Source organism: Anopheles gambiae, chromosome 2 (assembly GCF_943734735.2).
Source record: "Anopheles gambiae chromosome 2, idAnoGambNW_F1_1, whole genome shotgun sequence".
Taxonomy (NCBI): domain Eukaryota; kingdom Metazoa; phylum Arthropoda; class Insecta; order Diptera; family Culicidae; genus Anopheles; species Anopheles gambiae.
This window is the reverse complement of record NC_064601.1, coordinates 112594617-112617417: the sequence shown is the minus strand read 5'-3', so window position 1 is coordinate 112617417 and position 22801 is coordinate 112594617. Positions and strand designations below refer to the sequence as shown.

The 22801-nt window shown below is 49.7% G+C and overlaps 1 protein-coding gene across 6 annotated transcripts; it reads right to left on the bottom strand.

Moving 5' to 3' along the window:
• Window positions 1–94: 94 nt before the first annotated feature.
• LOC1269942 (lateral signaling target protein 2 homolog) lies at window positions 95–22126 on the bottom strand. 6 transcript variants are annotated; one of them, XM_061642276.1, is made up of 5 exons: window positions 21980–22126; window positions 19695–20348; window positions 6137–6368; window positions 3578–3843; window positions 95–3510 (listed from the first exon to the last, which is right to left on the bottom strand). In XM_061642276.1, the coding sequence occupies exons 2-5, from the start codon at window positions 19772–19774 to the stop codon at window positions 1446–1448; spliced, it is 2643 nt and encodes an 880-aa protein (XP_061498260.1). In that variant the 5' UTR covers window positions 19775–20348; window positions 21980–22126; the 3' UTR covers window positions 95–1445. The 6 variants fall into 6 exon arrangements, with proteins under 6 accessions (XP_061498260.1, XP_061498258.1, XP_061498259.1 ...); XM_061642274.1 differs by having other exon boundaries at window positions 21863–21980; XM_061642275.1 differs by lacking the exon at window positions 21980–22126 and adding an exon at window positions 21842–21945.
• Between the last annotated feature and the right edge of the window lie 675 nt (window positions 22127–22801).

Genomic DNA, 22801 nt, shown 5'->3' with positions numbered 1-22801 from the left:
ATATCATTTAAAAACACATTCTTAGGTTTCGTCGATATTATTTTGTTTCTTTCCGTTTTTCTTAAATTCCAAACGAACACACAGACAAAACCAGTTTTGCTTTTCGAATTGTATTGGACACTTTAAATAGTAAAATGAAACAGTAACATATTTGCTCAGTTAGTCATTGAGTCAGTGTTATCACTAAGAATCAAATGTACACCACAATACATATGCCGTGTGTGTGTGTATGTCGCAGCATTACGCTATACAAACAAGGGAATTTCAGTTTAAAAAAAACTCCGATGGGTCTAAAATTCTAAGCTTCTTTGCTTACGTCCCTTGCGCTTCTATCACTACCGACCGACACAACATAACAGGCAGGGGGGAGGGAGGAGAAGAATTGGAGCAAAGCTTCTCCGCCTTGCTGCTTGTGCGCGCGTGTGTGTGCCGATCGATACCTTCCTCTTTTAATCCGGCTTTTTCTCATCATACAACGACACACCGATCAGTGTGAGTGTGTGCGACTACACACTGGCTGCTGCTTCTACACGTTAATTCGCTAAAATTCGATTCACAATTTTCATTTCCCCTGCTCCCGCGTGGACGACCCCCGCGTGGCACAAGAATTCCCTACAAATCTTCTCTCTGCGCTGCGCTGTTGTGTTTGAATTGAAATTGAGACACAGTAAGAGAAGGAGAGAGAGATTTACGACTGACTTGATTGGTTTTTTTGCATCTAATAATGCTAGTAGTGGTTTTGTTTAACTTTATCTACACAATCCAACAGCACACATCCAACCAGGGTGGAAGCCAGCCACAGCCAGCCAGTGTCTGCCAGCATTCCCGATGGCCATACCTATCAGTCCCATCAGTCCCAACATCCCCAAACGGAGGGGAAGTTTAAAATATGTCGAAGGGAGTGCGAATTGTTTGTTTGCTGCTAGTTAAGATTGGCCTTGGCAAAGTTCGGTCGGTTAAAACGTGACTACTATAGATAGAGAGAGACAGACAGAGAGGGGTTACAAGAAGAACAGGGAAAGTTGAGAAATTGGCGCCGGTTTTCCTATCACTAGAGTTCACACGCACGCACGCACACATACATACACACTATTTGCTCACAAACGCTCCGACTCCTTCCGATCGCAACTTCCTGTTTCCTTCCTAAGGGTTCGTTTTTTTCTCAAGTCTATAAATCCGCACATCCTGTCACTCATACACACTCACACACATCCCGATCACTTACTAATGCTTAAAACCCTGCTAAAATATCATCTACAGCGCTTGGTTTACCTCTAGCGAACAATCACAAATATTTTACGTTTCTTCCCTTACCCCCTTGCCTTCATTTTTCCTACACACTAAACCCACAGCTACTACTACTACTACACCGCAGCGTCCTGTTGGTTGGTGGTCAGCCTCATGCTTGAAGTAATTGATTTGCTCCCCGCGCAACGGTTTTGCCCCTACGGGAGCAGATTTTCACTGCTCGCGCTCAAATTGGGCAGGGATTTGAACAGCTTCAGCTTGTTGCTGTCACTGGCGAAACGTGACGCGTCCACCGTTTCACCACAGCAGTGTGAGCGTTGCTGCTGCAGCTGCGGATGCATCTGTTGCTGCTGCTGCTGATAGGGACTTTCCGCCACGACGACGGTACCGGCCATCGTCGAGCGCGGGTACGGATAGTCGGTGGACAGTGTCGCCGGTACGATCTGCGGCGGCGCCACCACGTGGCTACCACCGACGCCCGCCGCACCGCTGAGGAGCGTGGAAGGAGGATGAGGAGGTGGCGTTTTGCTGGCGAGACTAAGCGACAGCATCGAATGGACGTGGTGGTCGTAGTACGGGCGGACCGGTACCGCGCCCGGATCGTCGTGGTACGACGACTGCAGGATGTTCTCGAGCGATAGTCGCTGCTCCACCAGCGCACGAGGAGAGTGTTTGTCCGGTGCGTAATAATGTTGCTGCTGCTGCTGCTGGAGCTGATCGTACTCGAGTATTTCCTGTATGTTCATCTCGAGCGCATCGTCGTCCAGCGGGGCGCCGCTTTCGAACTGGATGTCGGTCGTCTGGAGCGCATTCTGCTGGATGGAATCGTCGGCGCCCGCCGGCCGGCCGCCATCGACCTGCCCCGCAAGCGGATGATGATGGTACGCCCCGTGATGGTGCCGATGGTGATGATGCGGATGATGGTGATGGTGGCTGTGGTGATGGTGATTGTGGTGATGGCGACCGTTGCTGCTGCCTGCCGCCCCATCGCCGGTCAGTAGCGTCCGATCGGACGACGAACCGCCTGCATTGATCGGGTGCGGGTCCTTGAGGTCGACGGCCGGACCGAGCAGGCTCGTCATGTCGTAGATGATGCTTTTGGGATTGAGCAGCAGCTGGTCTTTGGTGTGCGTGCCGATCTCGCACAGCGCGAGCGGTTCCTGCGGGAAGCTGAGCGATTGCTTCTGCAGCAACTTTGTGTCCGAGTAGCGGCGGTACGATTTGCTCGGTTCGGTAGCTACCGATTGGGTGGCTAGCGCCTCCTCCCGGCTAAACCCAGCAGCCATGCCGACTGGTAGTGCTGCTGCTGCTGCTGCCCCACCTCCACTCAGTACGGTCGAGTGTCGGTGGTACAGCTTGCTCGCCGGCGGCTCGTCATGGCCCGTCGGTCCCAGCGCGGGATCGTTTAAAATATCACGGTTTTCGAGGAATATGGCCGAATTCACGTACCGGCCCATCGCACCGGGCGTCGGGCCGGCCTCGGGACGGGGCACTACGTTCGGGGAGTTGCTTCTACTCCGCTCGGTCGCTCCATTGTTGAGCTTTGTCAGCAGGGATAGCTCGGGACCACCACCACCGCCAGCGATCGATTTACCGACGCTGTTCGTGTTCTGTTCCGCCCCACCCGGATTCGACGAGCTCGACACGGTGGAATACCGATGCGTGCTGCCGTTACCGTTCGTGGTGATGGTGGAGGAGGATGTGGCAGTGCCACCACCACCACCACCGCCAGCCGTCGTCGAGGTAGCACTCATCACCATGATGCCACTTCCGCTGCCCGTCGTCGTTTCGCAGATGTTGTGCACCGAGTCGTGGAATGGCATCGGCGTCAGGCTGCCGCTGCCCTGCAGGCACGGCTTGAACGACACCTGGCTGATGTCGTCCAGCGTCCAGTCGCGATCGTACCCCCCGATCGAGTTGCTCTCGATGTTGGCCGCAATGATCTGGCCCTGCTGGTTCAGCTGCAGCTCGCAGTGATTGCCGCCGCCGACGGTTGACGGTCCACCGCCCCCCAGGCTGACGTTGACCGTGGCCGCACCGAGCGGATGATCGTACGACGATTGGCGGGCGGCGGCCGCGGCCGCTGCTGCCGCTGCCACCGACGCCGTCACCGCATTGTTCACCGCATTGATGCCCATCGTACCGCCGCCGCCGCCGAGCGGTTGGCCCGAGGTTGCTGCCGTCTGGACGCGCCGAAACTGGGGCATCTGGGGCGACTGGGGCGGGTGGACCTTTTCCGGCACATTCTGTATGAGCAAAATGCTGCAAATGAAGAGAAAAAAACATATGTCAGTCCTCTTTGTCCTATTGAATGTGGTGGAGATTTTACCGATTTCTTGCACGCCAACGGTTGCACAGATTCAAGTACTGCTTGCACTGGATGTACATGAAGACGACGCCACCGGTTAGTCCCACCGTCACCACGATCAGCTTCGTCCAGAACGGCCACCCGATCTGTCCGCGCCGTACCTCTTCCGCCGCCCGCTCGATCAGCACGCAGAGCGACCAGATGACGCACAGGCCGGCGGCACAGTGGAACAGCACGGCGCAGCACAGCCGGCGCCGTTCCACGCCGGACATATCCAGGCTGCGCCACTGTAGGGAGAGAGAGAGAGGAAGGCGAAAAAAGACACATTAACACACGGGGAGAAAAGAATTATAACGAATCATTTTTCAGCGCCGTTACGAAAATGTCGTTGAGGCATTAGCATTGCTCGTCTTTGTCGCTTTTTTGCTCGTTCCGTTTGCTCCAAATGACGACGACTGCATGATTTACATTTGAAATGAATTTTAAATCATTTATAACAACGCTCCCGCTTCAAGAGGATACACACTGGTTTCAAGTTGACCGATTGATCTAATTTCCCTTTCCATCGCCCGTCGCTGCGTTTTCGAGCAGAGAAATTCGAATAAAATGTCAACACGCAAGGCGCTCGCGTTTATTAGCGAGCCCCTCTTTCGGTGCATAAAACCGCTTCATCACACCCAACCACCCAGGAAGGTATAATTTAACCTCCTTCCTCCTTCTCGCCACTGCCCAATAATTATTCTTCGTCACGACACGTGAGACCGGACTGGGATCGATCTTTGAACTTGAACTTCACCACAATCTCCCGCATGGTCCGGCGCGAAAGCGACCCTGCAGCCAAAACCCGTTAAAATTGTCGTTTTGCCAGCTCATGTGCTCCTGTGTGTGTACGTCTCTCTCTGTGTCAATAAACCATTCGTTTTTTTCCTGTGTGCTTGTAAAACAATCACACTAGCAGCAGCTCTTTTGGGACACGATTTAATGGTGCGCTTTGCCGTGCTCCAATCTTGATGTTGTTTGTCTAACAGCCTGCTGCTTCTCCCCTTCATCCATCATCCTTGATGCGTACACACACGGTGGAGTGTGTTGTAGCGCCATATATGACCCTAGCTAAACCAACATGAAATAATAAAGCTACACACTGCCTGTACAAGTCGTTAGAGCTCCGGTTCGAAAATAGCGAAGGAACCACCTTTCTGAGTTTTCTGATGCGTCTCTTCTACCCAATGCACGGTACACACACGATGATAAATCCAATGATTTCTCTCGATGCACAGCAGCCACACACAGACACACTTAACGAGTTCTACCTTGGATGCTTGGCTACCCTTTTCAGCGGACCGCGCTAGAACGCGCAAGTGAAAATGGTAAGTGAAAGGCATTAAAAATGCACCAACTGTTTATCACGTTCGCCGGGCTTGCTGCTCTGTGGGCGGCAGGGCCAGCCGATTGCTTCTTGAATGGGTTTGCTGCTCAAAGAAAACAGCTGGAAGCAGCAGCATGGTTGGCAACCGCTTCAAAAAATCACTCAGCAATGTGTGACACACAGCACTTGCTTGGCTCGGTGTGTCTTGTCAAAACGTGGGCGACGTGGGGAAGGAGAAAATGCTTGCGCAACTTTTCCCTGCTAGCCCCAGAGCCTACTACTATGCAAAGAAGAAAACACAACAAAAACCATCTCCCAGCAACACACTGTAATGATCCGGAACGGGGAGTTATTTATTGCCATAAGAGCCAACCCACACACACGTACAGGGATACAAAAGAAAATGCTACATAGTGAGTGAAATGGGGAAGAAAGAGCCGCAGCAACATCGCACCAGGCGGGATATCTCAGCTGCTCGGTTTTCCCAACCACACGTGGGCTGATTTGCGCACAAAAAAGAACCCCGATGGTCCTTGAAGCGGGCAAATGGGGAAGAAACGGTACAACTGGACGGGGAAAATATAGGTCAATGTAATGCAAACGCACACACACACTCACACACATCCGCGTGCTCATCTTCACTGTGCTCAGCGCGTGGCCGACGCCAGTTCTTGTGTCTCGCGGCTGTTCTGGCCAAACCTCAAGGTTCATGCGCTTCCCCCGAGCAAGGCTGCACAAACACACTGCAGAGATGCAGTGGTGGCCGCCATCGACAAACAAGTGCGGCGTTTCTGTGACCCTTGCTGTGTTTGTCCGAGCGACAGGCGGGCCGGTATTAGTGACCGGGTGCAAATTGACTTGGCAAATGCGTACAGCAAGCGTGTTTGATCTGTCTGTTAGCACCACACACTCGCCCCATGTTGATGGGCCGTTGGCCCTGACGGAGGCTGGCTGGAAGGTCTGCTGCGCACACACGCACACGTGCAAATCATCTTTTAAAGAACCTTCAAGCTACTAAAACACAAAAATCATTCGCAAAATCGATTAAAGTTCGATCCCCGCGTTGTGAACCGAAAATTAAAGCCATCGAACCGTCGAAGCCCTTCGAAGTGCTGTGTTGCCGTGTCATCGTCGCTGTTTTTCCGCTGACATGACAAAGTCCGCTGACGCCCATCAACATCCACTTCCTCCTCCTCCTCCTCCTCTCCCCTTACCTCGTTGAATGGTTTGATTTTCGTGTGCATGATGAACGGGAACTTGCACAGCTCGCAGGAATTCGTTTCCGACGCCGTCAGCCACTGCTGCAGACAGGTCTGGTGCACGAACTTTAGACTTCCGGAGCAGTAGCAGGGCGTCAGCAGTGGGTTGTGTGTGTCGGACTCGCAGTGACAGATGCGGCAAATGTCGCCGCTGCTTTGCGACACCTGACTGCTGGTGGAACCGTACCTACAAAGAGGGAAGGAGAAATTTCGATTAGTTCCGTGTGTGTAAATAGGAGGGACATTTGAGGTACACAGTTGAGCCCCCTCTTTCAAGCTGGTTCCCACTGGTTAACTTATCAGCCGAATCAAGCATTCGAATTAATTTCCCTCCTCCATATGTCCTTCTTCTCTATTGTGGCGTGTGTGGCCTCACGTGAACAAATATCCATAAAACCATCATTACCACTGGCACTGGCATGGACACACACATGTGTCCGAAATGGAGGGAAAGCACGCGCAGAGCATAATAACGTTGCGTGTTTGCTGCGGCAAGCGTGTCTCTGACTGAATTCTAAAATGAAAAAAAAGCACCCCTCCACACACCGTTGGCGAGGATGCGATAGAAATCGGTAATCGGGGCTTTGGCAATGAAAACTTCCGCCTCCCGCCAGTGAGGATTATCATTCCTCATCCAACTACTAACACGGGAGCTTTGAGAGGGAGAGATAGAACCAAAGTGTCTGTGGAACTGTGGGGTTAAAGTGTGTCAAGGATGCCATCGTTCCCAGAGATCCACACATACAGTAAAGTGGGTCCACTCTATATGCATGGGGGGGAGCTTCCAGAAACACGGCAGAGGGATGATAAATCATCAACGCTTTTGAGGTTGGGGGAAAAACACAACTCCCGCTTCCATGTAGATTGAGGTCTTGGTATCATTGGAGCACCAACCAACACTCACATACAGATAGACATGGTTGTGGTGTTCTCCTCTATCCTTGTGGTTATCCCATTTAATTATCCATCCTACCCACACACACCAACAAGCGCAGGAGCAGTTTTTGTTTTGTTGTACTGGGATGACTGTGTGTGTAGTGAGGATGAGATGACCTATTTCCCAGGGCCCGTCGCAATAAAAAGCTAGGCAAGTAGATAAAGTACCCTCACAACCTGGCGCTACCGGCCACTGCAAAATCGGATCACAGTGTTCTATTTCCTGTTGTTACTTTCCTCGGTACGTAATCCCGGAAAGGTTTAGAATTTTATAGCGCCACTAGAACGTCCGGGATGAGTTTTGGAAATTAGGAACCGGGAGCTGTCAGATGACGGTACGGGATTCGGGCTGTAGGACACACATGAGATCCAGAGGCCTATTATTAGCAGTTAATCTACTTTCATGGAGGTAATATTCTCGGAGCACTATCCTTGTCCAATCAGCAGCTTCAGAGTTTCGTAGGGATCTCTTTCAAAAGAACCTATCCATAAAGTTGAGCCGCAGTGAACTTCAAACTAGTTCAAAGCGCTCACATAATGGGTTGAACGTAATCGGACGATCTAAAAGTAAACCAAATCACCCAGGAGCACGTGATTTTTGCCCTCGATAGCGTTCAGAATTAAGTCGTGAAGAGAGAGATGGTGGGTCCTAAAAACGGAGGACGCCCTGCGCGCGATAAGAACCCGCCGCTCGGATGGGAGGTCACTCACGGAAGTCATCGGAGCACGCGCCTACTCTGCTCCTCATCGTTGGGTCGCTTTGACCGACTATTTAGACGCGGAACAAAACCCGGGCAGCTCGCTTATGCGTGCGTCGCCTAGCAGAGAGGAGAGTGTGTACCCCTTATCAAAGTAGCCTGACGAAGTGCAACAAGAACAGAGTGCAACACACGGTTGTGTGGTGTGGTGTGAAGTATGTCTAGAAAACATTCCCGATAAGATAGTGATTGATGGTGGCGATGATCTAGAAGAAAAATCAATTATGATTATTAATGCACCGTTCTAACCGGGCGCTAAATCAGGAAATGGAGCGCCGGTTTTGGATTCCGATGGTAATTAAACAAACACACATACACACTCCACGAACACATTGCTGCTTTGTGTTTTGATGCCATTCAACACATAAAGTGCCGTCGTGGCTTGCGTGATAGTCGGTGCAGTTACTTTCCGGGATTGGAACGAATGCTCCCCAACCCTAAACCCTGGTCCGAGTGATAAGTAATCAGTCTTTCCGACTTCCCTCAGAGCTGAAGTCACATACATTTGTGTCACCCGGGCGACTGACATTTTTTTTCTCTCTCTGTCTGTCAGCTAGACTAGAATAATTCAGAAACGAGGCAATCGATTATTTCTAACTGACTCACGCAACTCGGCACGGAGGATCGAGATGTTCGCCTTCTTGCTTAGCGCAATCTCCTAACGGCGTGCTCTTTTTTTTGCACACAACGCATTAAAACGCTTAAGCATGAAACAGCAGCGCTTATTAGGAAAGGGAACGAACCGGTTGTACCAGATCGGTGCCCCAGAGGTTGGAGTGGCTTCGGACCAAATCGTCATCTGCAGCTGGGGGGTGGCCGTAAGTTGCTAAATTTATCACCAACCAAGCCGGTCAGCCCGGGTACGAAATTGCAAAATTCAGCAGGCGACGACGTTGATGCGGGTTTACACACCCGGTATTATATCCGATTCGGATCGGATTCGATGCGCAATCGTTGCGCGGGGTTCCAGTTTTATACCCTCTACCGAGGAGGAGGGAGGACCTGGAATGTTCGACCGTGTGGGGACGTGGTGTGCATCTTAAAGCGCGCACGACCAACAACGCCGACTATTGCGCACTGGAATTGCATTTGAATTGCGCCATCGGTTTGTAGCGAAAGGAAGTTACACAAACGCGCTCCGTAGGGAGGAGGGACCACAACATCTCCGAGTTCTATATTTGTAGCAAAAGACATTCGTGTTGTAAATCATGTAACAAACATAAAACGATTCTCAAATAACACGGCCTCACTGTAACGCTTCTCCGCTCCTCTAATCAGTGCTTGCGCAATTCCCCTTGCAGTTCCTCCAGCAAATCCGCCACTCGTGCCTTGTACTCTGCATTTTCGTTCCGGCAAAGCTCAAGACTGCGCGCAAGTTCCGCTTCTTTGCACTTCAACAGCTTCACCTGCTTCACTGCCCTGTGCAGAATGAGCTTGTGCGTTGGATGGTCCGTTTTGCGCAGCACCTCGGCCCCGAGCTGCCGCCACAGGAAGTTCCGCGAGCGGCGATAATGTCGCTCCTTCTTCGCCGACGCGACCATACGCTCGTACCGTTTGAAAGCTTCGCGGGTCTGATCCAACTCCAACGCCGAGTACTGCGGCTCCATCCTGTTGTCAGGAACTTCCTTGCTTGGGAGAATGTCCCTGTACGTCACGTCGATCGAATCGGGATCGTAGTCCTTCCAGGCGTCGTTCTGCCCGTACTCCTTCTCGAACTTTTTCAGATAATTGTTAATCCACCGGCAGGACATAGCGCAAGGATTTCTGAACTTTTCCAGACACTTTTATTTCAGCTTCCATTAGCAGCTCTTCGCTATGCAAGAAGCTTCCCATGGGCGAATATGAAGACACCCACACACACACATACGGGAGCTGTATGTAAAAAAAAAGCCGCCATTTTCATGCGAATCAGATCCCGAGGCGTGTCAAATTTACACAAAAAAACGCCTTTCCACTGAAGTGGCTTTCAAACGTGTGAGAGTGAGACGGAGACATCCATCATCATGTTATACCTTCTCCTCGGAAAAGATCTCTACACCTTGGCACAACGATTACAGGCGGGTGTGAGTGTGTCTGTGCTGTCATAAGGAAATTTGCTTGAATTTGCCACACATCAGTACGTCATCGAATTGGGACAATCGTCGAATTTCTTCCCATAGCAACGATGTGTAAAACTCTTGCAAGTGGCCCCGCTATCGTCACGGACGACCTTTAGAGCACTCCAATTCAAGTATTTCCCGACCGGTGAGGTGAGCCGTTGAACCGTATCGGCGGGGAATTATGGATTTTGGTGTTCTCATTAACCTCACCTCCGCATATTACCACCCACCCCTCGGACACAGTGTGTGTAATTGAGGGCAAAATAGTTTCCCAAAGTAATTTCCACCCCATTCCGAAACCGGCGGGGTGACAACTTGACATTTCCAATTCCTGGGTGTAGATCTGGAGGGGGGACTCTGCGCAACAACTTTCGTGGTGCGTATGTGGTGTGCTGGCTGTCCGGAAAGCGCGCATACGCGCTCAGTAATATGTCAATACATTAACCGATGAAATATAAATAAGCCGAGTGGCCGGACCGTTTTCCACCCAATAATGGCCGCGAGGGTAGTAATATCGATCGAGCATTTCTCTAATCAATTTATCTCGGTGCGGGCGGCCACAGAGAGACCCCGGTATTGGGTTCGAAGGGATAGTTATTTTCTTTTAATATCCCAAAAATGCTGGAGGACATTCAAGTCATTCATGGCAATTCGTTAAATTATTAGACAGCTTCTACTCTCGGCTGGCATGTAAAACTCAACACGTAATATTTTACTCTTAAATCGCGTCACAGAGTTTTTGTTTTTTGCTCAAAGTGGTAGCAATTTTACACGCCTTCCCATTTGCATATCTTAAATATATGCAATCGCTACCGCGACGACACGCACTGGCAGGCGTCTGCCAAACATAGTTCACACACCGCGCGCGGTGGTGTCACGTGGCGCAGGAGGCATGGCGAGGAAAATTGATGACCAACCATCCACCACCCACCCAATGATGATGATGGTAATGATGGGGAAAAGACCTTGGACTATTAAATGCCGGACTAGCCCCCGTGCAACAACAGCCGCGTAAGGCGTGAGAGACTCCAACAAACCACCTGCCGTGACGCACGTTGCGCGTTAGACGCACGTCAGCAGAATTTATACGTATTGGATTGGCATGGACGGACTCGATTGGATGCATCATCATCATCTGGGGGTGGGTGTGAAAATCCACCGCACGGCGATGCGCAAAACGGCGCAATTTTCCGCGTCCACAGTTCGGAGCTTGCGCGATTTGGCGGGAATCGCGCATTAATCGCAATTGATGTCCTTGATGCCTGTGTGACTTTGCGTCCCGTTTGGTCAATAGTCTTTAATCATCAGTAGCACCGCCGGCAAACGAAATGAAGCGGGTGATAAATGAATCCAAGTTTGGATTTAAATCGGAACATCTCGCTCGTGTGTCAGAACCAAGGTTGGGGCTTCCTCCTCCGGACTCTAAAAAAGGGTATACAACAGAACAAGAACAAGCGTTATTTGAGCAGCATCAATGATGATGATGAATGCAATGTACCCTTCTTCTCCTCCTTCTCCTCCTCCCGTGGGGGGATGGATTAAAATCAAATCAACGATGCGTAGCGCACGGCTGTCTGGTGATGCGGCGGCGCCGGCTCCACCACACACAAACAAGCGCAGAGGGCTCACAACGCCGTATGCTTCCGCGTACGAACTGCGTGGCCCTGCTTCATGGTCAACCGGTCGATCGTATCAGAGAACACCGTTCGAGACGACGTGAGCCGCATACCTAAAAGAAGGGCCATCGCAGCCCTGGCTGGTGGATGCAATCTCCCTCTCTCTTCGGTACACACATTCTGTCCGGAAGTTGACAATGCACACCTCTTCCCAGGTTCGTTGTTCTTTACAGCGGCGGCGGGTGGGATAAACGCTGCTTTTTCGAAAGTTCCTCACAATCACAAATGCCACCAGGCAGGCCAGCAGTTTGGTTTGTATTACAAGTTTGTTGCTCCTTAACGGGGGACGATGATGAGGATGAAGTTGCCTGTAAGTGAATGTTGTCTTCATACACAAAAAGGCTTCAAAAGAGTGAAGTTGTCGGACCACCTTCTTGATCTCGCATTGTCCATGCAATTACTTTTCAATCGCAGAACAAAGTGCCATCGAGTCATAAAGAGAGCGAGAGAGCGAAATCCAAATTTATGGGCCCCATTTGCTCCAAGTATGGTGGCGGGTAATCGAACCAAAAAATCCCTTGAGCTGCACTTGACCTTTTTATCGCCCACAGAGTGTGCTGTAGTATCACAAGCTAAGGCGGTTAGTGCACTCCAAAAAAACAGACGCCGAGGCCACCGCCGGTCACCTCTCGAGCGGGTAATTGGACGGACACCCATTTTGGATCGCTTTGGAACGCCGCCACGTGCTCGATGTAGGGACTCTGACTGAGGGCAGGAATTCATGTCCAGCCAGAGGACAACAGTTTTTCTTCACACTGACGCGCTCTTTGTTTGTATGCCCTGCTGGTGGTGCATTCGAGTTTGCCCTCCAAAAAGAAAATTCACCTTCACTGTCCGTGTCTTAGGTCTGGGTGGTTTACATCTACAAAGAGAGAGAGAGAGGGAGAGAGCCAACAAAGAGAACACTCTTGAAGTGTACTTCTACAACCACAAAGAAGAGCAAAGAGACATCGATGTGTAATGCTACAATAATTCGTCTCTTAACCTTTTTTTCTGTGCTTCTTGGCCACAAGCGAGGAACCTTTTTTTCTATCTCTCTCTCTTTTGAAACAAAAAGACCGGAAACTAAAGAAAACCCATCGGAACAGGTTTAATATATAAAGTGCGGCGTACGGACGAACGAGCGAATGGTGAAAGTTCTTCGCGTTACAATCTGCGCGGCCACACTGCCACTCTCGAACGGTAGTGCAATCAGCCATAGGCCGGAACCTTGACCTTGGAAATTGGTGTAAAGCAGCAGCAGCAGCAGCAGCACAATTTATGGTTTCTCCTTCTCTTCTCTCTTTCTTTATGTTTTGTTAGGTTCGCTTCTGCCTTTTTCGCCTCTTCGTTGGATCGCTTTTCGGGGCTTGAAAATTGCACCGCGTGCGACAGATGAGCCGGACCGGACGTAACGGAGCTGAAAAAAAGCTCACAACAGGGGAGAAGAACTCGAAAAAGATAAGCTTCTAACGTTTTTACGCGGAAAGGAAGTGGCCAATAAAGGGCCATAACAATTTACGCTGGCATGCCGCCTTTCAGGTTGAAACTTTACGGTTGTTCGTGAGAGGTACCTTGGAGAGAGGAGTGGAAAATTGGCAGCACGTTTTGTTTATGGCTCGGAACCGACCCGATCAACCTTTATGCTAATTTTCGCCAAGGAAAATAATCACACACAGACCAAAAAAAAAAAAGCCCCCAGCTGGGAGACATGCACCGGTGAGCTTTATGATGGACCGACCGACCTTGTGCCAAGAAGCGTGATTGCAGCATCGTCCAAGCCCAGGCCCAGCGCACCACGCCCGCTTTCCCTTTTCAGACCCCTAAAACAATAACCGGACCGTCCGTCCGGCCCGTCCAACCGTGCCCTGCACACCAAGCCAAGCCCTTTGAGGGTGTTTTCACACCTACGCCGGGCCCCGGGCCTGACCAGTAAAGCGCGACCGCGACAAATTCGCGATCGCGATCTCAAACCCAACGCAGGAGGCTCTGTTGCGCAATAGAGCAGCCCGCGCGCGCGCTCACCACCGTACTGTACTCGAAGGTTAAACCGCGCGGTTCGTCGTCTAATATGGGCGGCGTCAGCGGGTGCTGCTTTTGCTGAACTGAACCGGTCTTTTCCTAATGTATCTATCGCGCTACTTTGCGCGTCTCGATCTTCGCTCTAAAAAAAACAAAAACAAATAAAAAAAGGTGAGTCGTTGCGCTGGAAACTTCGATAAATACACACACACGGGAGAAGCCGCTCATCTCATACAAACCAGTTCTAAAAGTAGAGAAACAAAGCCACAGCGCGCGCCACTGGAGAAACTATTATCGGTAGCAGACAACTCGCATTTGTGCAATCCACCGGGCCGGGGCGTTGTTAGTTGACGTCAGAGAAGATCGTGCAACACCCACCCACTACTCCGGGAGCGAATGGCTTCAAGTCAAGTGTTTGGTACCTCCCTACCGGTCTCGCATTGAGTCATAAGAAAAAAAAAGTTCTAATGAGCAACAACACCCCATTACGGGAGGCGCACTCCAACCCATCTCCACCCCCCGGGAGCAATATTACACACAATTTAACAAGCGGCAATAATCATTTTTCAATTTGTGAGGAATTAGTGCCCATGTGTGTGTGTGTGTGTGTGTGTGTGTGACACGAAACAAAAACAACAACAAAGCTGCACACAATTGGCTGCATAAACGTTCCTTTTTTGGGATGCAAATTATGAGAGAAAATTATGGAAAAATTAGTACCGGAAAAACGACTGTTTTCCCTTTTAAAAGCACTTTAATTTCTGCTTTTATCATCTCCGGAATAAGCTTTTCTCAACCAATGCCCACCCGAATGGGGAGCTTACACGTTCGTTCGCTTCTTTTCCCCGAGCGACCGAACACGAGTTGTCCGGGGGTTGACGACGAACCCGGGCGACGAACAACGCTCGGTGAAACTGGTGGCTACTTGAGAAAAATGTGCATTAGTGGGCATTAGTTGCATCAGCATTTGGGTGGAAGGGGGGCGGTGGCGGTGGATGTTTGTTAAGTAAAGAGGCTGTGGTACTTGAAACATTGCAAAAGTGGCGACGAACCCGGGCGGTCCTAACCCTGCCTGAAAGATGATGTAAAAGCGAAACCGAGGCAGCAAAATGCAACTTGTGCGATTGCATAGTAACCTGCAGGAAATTATTGCACCCAATAGTAGTGGTTGCAGTAGCTCTGGAAGAGAGTTTAACGGGTTTGTCGTGCTTGAAGAGTTGAAAAATAAAATAATAAAAACATTGAATTCCATCGTTAATGTCACGCATGAGCACACACGTTCGACAAGTGTGGAATTAGTACCAAAAAAAAAAAATCGGAATAAAAAATACAACACGAATAGTACTTCAAAACCTCGCTTATTGTGAGCTCTAAAGAGTGATACAATTCATTACCATTGAACTCTTTCTCACCTTCTTATCAAAAGGCCCTCGTACCGTTTCATTGATAATGTGCTTAATTAGATAACAATGCACGGGGTGGGAAGAACTACTCCCCCTGGAAACCATTTCGCTTTCCTTCGGTGTGTGTTGTCCTCGGAGTGTCAGATGCTATGTAATCTCCCCGCCCCCCTCCACCTTTTTTATATGATAAGCTCATTATCATTGGCCAACCTGTGTGTTTGTGCTTCCGAGAACGGAAGCTAAATTAAGTCTAAAGCTGGGCCTAATTCCCGCTACTACACAACCCCCCCCTCCCTCCCACATTCCCCTGCCTTCACAAACAAAGGCCATAACGGCGTGTGTTGTCCGACGGCCGACGCCGAAAGCAGAAGATAAAACAGTGAATGACCACGCGACACGCCGCACTGGCTCAAGGGGCGATTGCGCGCTTTTGTTTGCGCGTTTGCACTGATAACATAGTCCCCCCCTTCTCCTCTTCTCCGTGTTTAATGTGTCCCCCATTACCACCGGGATCACACCATGTGTGTGTCATCACCTGAGCCTGCAGCAATGCCGAGAGAGAGAAACAAGACCGCCGTGTTCCAGTTTCCAGCGCAGAATGCACACACAGGCTGCTGCTGCTGCACGTGCATTTATTTGCGTACCAGCGGCCAGTGTACCGAGGAAGGGGAGGAAGGGGGGGGAACGAAGGGAAGGTAATTTAATATTGTATCGGAGCACGTTCTTGCCACATCTGGCAGCAGCAGCAGCAGCCGCACTAACGCAACAGCTCAGAATGAATCTCAACCATTCCCAGATATTTGTCCTCCCCCCCCCCCCCGGCTCCATCCGTTGGGGGTGGGTGGTGGTGGGGTTTAGAGGTCGAAGCGACCGATGATGGTAGCAGGTGTTTTACGCTGTGACAATTTCCCGACATTCTGAAATGCTGGACATCGGCCACAAAGGAAGGAGGCGAGGCGGGCATCGGTGCTACCGGTGGGAGGGTGTGTGTGTGTGTGCAAATATGCGCTCAACAAACTGTCGGTACGATCGATACCATCGGGAGGCAGGAGAGGGAGAGGGGTTTTATGACTCACCCCCCCCCCCCCCCTTTTCCCATCCTTTCCCAGAGGGAATCCACTAGTGATGGGGAAAAATGAAGTTATCGTCGGAATCGATTCTGGCAAGCTCCAATGTTTTTGCTGGAATCAATTCCGGTTAGTAGCTTCGGAATCAATTTCTGGAATTGACTCCGGAATCGACTCCGGAACTGGTTTTGGAATCGGCTCCGATACTGCTTCTGGAATCAGTTCCGGAACTGGTTCTGGAATCAATTTCGGAATCGACTCCGGAACTGGTTTTGGAATTGGCACCGGAACTGGTTTCGGAATCAGCTCCGTAATTAGCTCAGAAATCGACTTCGGAATCATAATCGGTTCCAGCATCGGAATCGGGCCCGTCATTGAAATCGGCTCCGGAATCGGATTTGGTTTCGGAATTAGAATCAGTTTCGAAATTGGAATCCGTTTCGGTTTCTTCATAAGAATAGACCTTTGGGTCCAATGATGCTACGTATTGATATCCGCGAAGAATCCAAATTCAATTGTAAACGATCGATTCTCATGGAGATTCCCGGACTGAGTTTAGCTTCTGAAACTTCTTATTTCAATTCAAGAACTGAGTCTCAATCCTGAGCTCTTTCCAAGTCTGGAGTCAATTCCAATTCTGATTCTTTTTCCATAGCAAATTGCAGAGCCGATTCTGGAGCCGATTCCAATTTCGGAATTGATTCTAGATTCAGAGTCGACTCCGGAATCGGCTCCGGAGACAACCCCGGAATTAGTTCCGGAAACAGCTTCGGAATCGATTTCGGAATCGGTTCCGGAATCGGCTCCAGAATTGGCTCCGAAATCGGAATCTCTCTCTGATTCCATGCTCCCATCACTAGTATCCCACCCGCTTCGTCTCTTTGTGTGTGGAAAACTGCAGCTGGAAAACTGTCGTTGCCGTTGCATCAGAGAACGTCGCAAGATCGAACAAATTGGATGCAAGTGTGCTGCAACGCGTGTTGTGGTGTGCAAGGGAGGACAGAGTTTTTTTTTTCTTCGGAGAAAGGGGAAAGAAAAGCTATCGTTCGCATTTTAGCTCTTCCCGTTGCTTGCTCCCAATGCCACCAAGGACGCAGGACGACAGTGAAAGAACAGTGTTTGTAGAGCCAAAACGAAAGCAGCTTAACATGTTACAGCATCTTCTCCTCTTTTTAATGGCAGTTTGCATGGCATGATTATGTGGCTGGTGACGTTTTTAGAGCGCGTTGTCAACCGCTACTTACACGCACACAGTAAGGTCAACGCCGAGGAAAGTATCCCACAAGGAGGGTAAGAATGAGGAGGAGCTTAACAGCAGGGAAGGTCATCAAAAAGTCAAACGGTAGATCGTTTATGAGCTTTTCCCTCTGTTAAGGACATTTTTCCATAGAATGTTTACCCTAGATATAACATGATTCTAATAAAACTGCAACTGCTCTGTCCGATCATAGCCTCGCCAATAAGATATGCTAATGTATGCAGCAGGCGAGAGGGGGGTGGGAGGCAAACACAGTTTAACCTTTTAAATTGCTCTCATCTGCTCGCACACGCACGTCGTTAGCGTCCTTCTCATCTCATTCCTCTCACCTTCGCTAATTTGTCAGGGTGAAAACATTTCATTAGAAGTAGCAGCAGCAGCAGGCAGCGGCACGAGAAACCTTCACACGCATATCGAAACGCATCCAAACGGCGTGCGCGACCGCGCGTGCGTTTATAGTTGAGAAGAAAGCACACCGCCACAGGGCTCTCCTCTTCGCCTTACAGCACACACCTCAAGGGTCAGCTAAGGAGAGGCTCGTTAGTAGCGGCCGAAAAGCTCGACCAGCGGCAACTACAAATAATTACCCCTTTGTGTGCATCTCTCCCCCTTCTTCTCTTCTCACAAACGGCGCAAACCATCGTAAGAGTACTTTGGGTTTTAATGGGAGGGAGGTGAGGGAAGGTTCGTCGCTGAAGGCGCAAGCATCGCGCACCTTCAACTGCTTCAGCATGGCCTGCCTTTGTACCCATACTGCTGCTGTTGTTGTTGTGCTCCCAGCACGAGCAAGAAACTTGTGTCTCCCCTCCACACCACGTGGTGCGAGTGCAGATTGTGCACGACGACACACGGCTGTGTTTTGCACTTTCGTCTTTTGCGTGGGTCACGTTCATTCACATTCGCGCCGATGCACAACAACAACAAGTGTGGGCAGCATACGCGCGGCCAATGAACCGAAACGGTGCACCGTTTCTTTTATTTCCCTTTTTTTATCCCAACAAACGAGATTCATCTCAACGCCCGCCAACGAATGGTGGTGGTATGGGGAATAAATTTACACCGAATCAGCTTTGTAATTTGTTGCAGTGTTGGTGGTGGTTGTTCCGTGGGCTGGTAAATCCGACAGGATTAGCCGACAGTTCTTTGATCGGATTAATTAGAGCTATGCATAAATCGCACGACAGCGCTGTTATTTGTTGTGTCCCCGTCCGTCGGAAGGGAAAAGTATCCTTCAGCATATACACACAAAGTAGGCGAAAGTAGGCGAAAGCAGTGGTGGTCTAGGTGGTTAATCACAAGCACACAAACTATGCGTGAAAAGCGCTGAAGGTGAAAGGCAACAGGGCCCGGTGGGTTGTGGGTGGTTTTGTGACATCATGCACAAGGTCCTAGGCATGCAGCTTTTCATAGCAATTTCATCTCCGATAAAAGTTTAAAAATAAATCATTCATGGCAATTTCCACACAAAAATTGTCATTTTCTGCCCGCAAAATTGCAGCGACTTATCAGTTGCGAGAACCATTCTTCTTTTGCATTGCGATTGCTATCAAACAGTAAATGATGAAATGTGTTTTCCCTGTCTGTAATTGCTCCCTTGATAGAGCTTTGATTAGCATTGCCTGCTTGGACCCTTTTCCCCGTCCAACGATCTTACAGGGTTTCCCACGATTTATTGGTTGGTTCCCACGATTTATTGGTGCGTTCCCACGATTTTTTGGTCATTTCCCATAATTTTTTGGTAGCAACCCACGATTTATTGGTCGGTTCCCAAATATTATTGGTCGGTTCCCAAATATTATTGGTCGTTTCCCAAATATTATTGGTCGGTATTATATTATATTATATTTGGGAACCGACCAATAATATTTGGGAAACGACCAATAATATTTGGGAACCGACCAATAATATTTGGGAACCGACCAATAAATCGTGGGTTGCTACCAAAAAATTATGGGAAATGACCAAAAAATCGTGGGAACGCACCAATAAATCGTGGGAACCAACCAATAAATCGTGGGAAACCCTGTATCTAACCGAACCGAGCGAAAAGGATGGTTGGCAATAGCAACTGGTTCCAGTGCAGTGTGTGTGTGTGTGTCTGCTCTCCAGAAAACCGCTAATGTGTCCGTGCGGTCGGGGTATTTGTGTCTATGCGAAATAACGGCCTCGTGAGCAAATAAACAGCAAAAACATTGGCGACGAACCCAATGGCACTACAACACACAGGGCCCTCCTATTGGAACCGGTTCCCGTAGCACGATCCTATAGGAAAAAGGGGAACATCGTATTAGCAACCTGATTTCCGACCCGCTTACCTGGTGTGGGTCAACATCCCGGACGAGTTCCAGTCTACATTCTCGATGTCGGAAGAGGTTTTCCCGTTCGATATCGACATCTTGTTCGTGGTTGTTGCTTTTGCTACTAAGGGTTGAGGTAATTTTGCTTCTTCACCACTCGGCGTCAGGAGGATGGTGTGTTTGATCGCGCTGATCTACTGCGACCGTTGCAATCGGTTGCTCCTTTCCAGAAGGGCAGTCTCCACCAGTACCTTCGAATGCCCTTCAAACGCCGCTACTGACCATCACCACCACCTTCACCACCACCACCACTAATTATCAATGGCAACAATGGTCAACAAACAACGCCCAGGGTCGTTGCGTGGTGATAGATCGATTTTCTTCACTCGAGATACTCCCCCTCTTTGAGGGTGTCTCTCTCTCTTGCTTGCACGCACGCACTCACGACACCGAAATCAGACAAAACTGTTTGCCTTATATTTTTAGAACACCTCCATTACTGTACATACACAAACACACACAGTGGCAAGCACGCACACAACGTGTGAAACTATCCTAGCGCCATCTCACAGCATCTCGCCTACTGCCGCCGCCTGCTTGGCTCGTGTGCTGTTCTGCTGCTGGTGGCGTATTTTCGCGAAACGCTTTAAAAAGCTGCTGTCAGAAACACGGCTGGAAAGGAAATTGTTGGGAAACACTACATTCAAGAGGAGGAGGTTTGAGGTTCACACTCGCATGGTGATATGTGCAAGAGAGCGGGGCTTAATTAACACAATTAAGGGACGTTTCGGTGCGTTTGTTTTTCTTCACGTCTTTTGTGGGGCGCGGTTGTGATTGCGGGCAGAATCTGTGTATTACATAAAACACCCGGTGGGGTGACCACATCCCCCCCGAACCGAGATTCTCACGATCCGGAAAACCCACAAAAAAAAGAGGAACCACACACACACATCCAAAGAAACAGTGAAATTGGTCTGTTTGGTGCGAAAAAGTGCTGCTGTGTTGTGTTTTGGTTTTTGCAGCGACAGCGCGGCCCTATTGTTTTTGTTTGCTTTCTCCTCTCTCTAGCTCTCTCGCTCGCTCGCTCGCTCGCTCTAAAATGTCAGTTCCGTACTTTCACATACATTCGCACACGGGACACAGAGGCTTCGCATGCACAGTAGGCGGTGCGTGTTTGTATGTGCGCAGACGAAAAACGTGATGCCCTCTCCCTTCACCCCCTGGATTGAGACACACACGGGCAAACACAGCACACGCACCTTCGACCAAAATCGATAAGCACAAAACACACATACACACACATGTTAGATTCTTTGCAAGCTTCTAGATTACTGTGTGTGCTCGATTTTACATTGCTGCCCTGTCAATCCCCTCACACATGCATTTTCACCGCGTTCGGGCAATCGTAAGGGCAGCTACGCACACACTCCGTTAGTAGGATCGCCACTCCCGTTCACTGGGTATGCGTTAAATTAACACCAAATTAACGTCGTCACAACAGCACACAAACACACACACACACACTGCGAGCCGATTTTCCATTTTGCACTGTCGCGCGCGCTTCAAATACAAATTTCATGGCTTGCTCTGGGGTGTTGTTTTCAGCACCGAACGCCCCCCGAGGGGATGAAAATCTTTCAATATGGTCGACGTCACGATGCCTCTCGCTCTCCCTCTCTGGTTCCTGTGCATCCGAGTGTGCCTGTGTGTGTGTTTATTGTGATGTGGGATTTCGGCACACACTCGGTGTGTTTTTACGCATTTTCACTGGCAAAACATTCGCCCTCGCAGGGGATGACCTGCAAACCCTGTACACCCAACCAGTACTACTCTCTCTTCCTCTCTTCGCACACACACACACACACGCATGCACACCACACAAATCTCGTGCCCTTTATTTTGGTTAAATTGTGCACGCAGAATGCGCGTCGCCAATTACCCCGTCGCCACTAACCATTGCTTATCATCACACACACATACGCGGGGCGTCACACGGGGTTGTGGAAATAGAATAAAAAATATCGTTACGCTCTGGGCAGGCCGTTTTGTTCGTTCGGCGCTCGCGCGCGCGCTTGGAGGAGAAGCGAAAGTGTGTTTGCGACCCAACTGCTGCTACTGCACTGGCTGTGCTACCTTGCGGCCTGCCGCGAAACCGACCGACCGACCGAATAACAACCGTTGCCTACTTCGTTCGCTTGCTGCCGACGACTGCGGCGGTCATCCTCCCCTGCCCGGTGCGTTTCAGCCCCCGCGCGTGTGTTGTTTGCACTGGTCAGCTGCACGCGTTCTTTGCTTTACTATACCCTATTGCACGTGTTATTTGAATATTGCTCGTTCGCTAATCAATGTTTGTAATAATTTTAGTGTGTTCTCCTATTTAAAGTGCAGTTTTTATTAATATTTCGCATTTTTTTGCGCATTGTTTGACAACATCCGATTTGTTATTGATCAATTTGCTCCCGTACAACATGGTGAGGCTTTTTGACGTTAGAAATATCGCCGCATCTCGCTCATTTTCGCTACCCTTCCTTCACTTGCCTAGAGTCGATCGTTTCAAAATGAGGCTAGAAATACACGAACCGAGATCGTCGCGGTACCGCGAAATTCGCGCCTTGTTTACAACAGTTGTAGAACAGTTGAACTGTCAAATTTTCTGCGCCTGCTGTTTCTTCGCAACTTCGGTATTGTAGAGATTTTCGCGGTAGCGCGAACCGATTATTTTTCCTTTTTTTTCTGGTGGACTTGCTAGAAAACTCGTGTCGAGAAACGAGTTTTGTATTTAATTTTGCTTAAACTTTGTTAAATAAGTAATTTATTTCGCAAATTGATAAAAAAATATTTCATCTTGGCACATTCAATCGTCGTCACCAGACCAGACACATATGCAATGTAGTGTCAACCAGAGAGAGGGAGGAAGTGGTGGAGTGTATTAATTTTTTTGGCCATTTAATTTTGTCCTCCAACACAATCGCACACCAGCGTGAGATTGTTTGGGTGGGTAGCCATTTTGAACCCTCAATACCCCTCGCAACGCCTTTCAAAAACGCTCGCCAGCGAAGGCAAATCGCACCTATTTGGAGCATTGGCGAGCTCGAGAAAACCTGGCCTACGTACATACTGGGTGG

Bases quoted from the DNA above. Each gene is read 5' to 3' on its own strand.
- LOC1269942 (XM_061642276.1), bottom strand. From the start codon at position 19,774: ATGTCGATATCGAACGGGAAAACCTCTTCCGACATCGAGAATGTAGAC. The intron at 3,844-6,136 runs GTAAGGGGAGAG...CTCTCCCTACAG, and splicing joins AAATCAAACCATTCAACGAG to TGGCGCAGCCTGGATATGTC. The intron at 3,511-3,577 runs GTAAAATCTCCA...CTTCATTTGCAG, and splicing joins CGTTGGCGTGCAAGAAATCG to CATTTTGCTCATACAGAATG.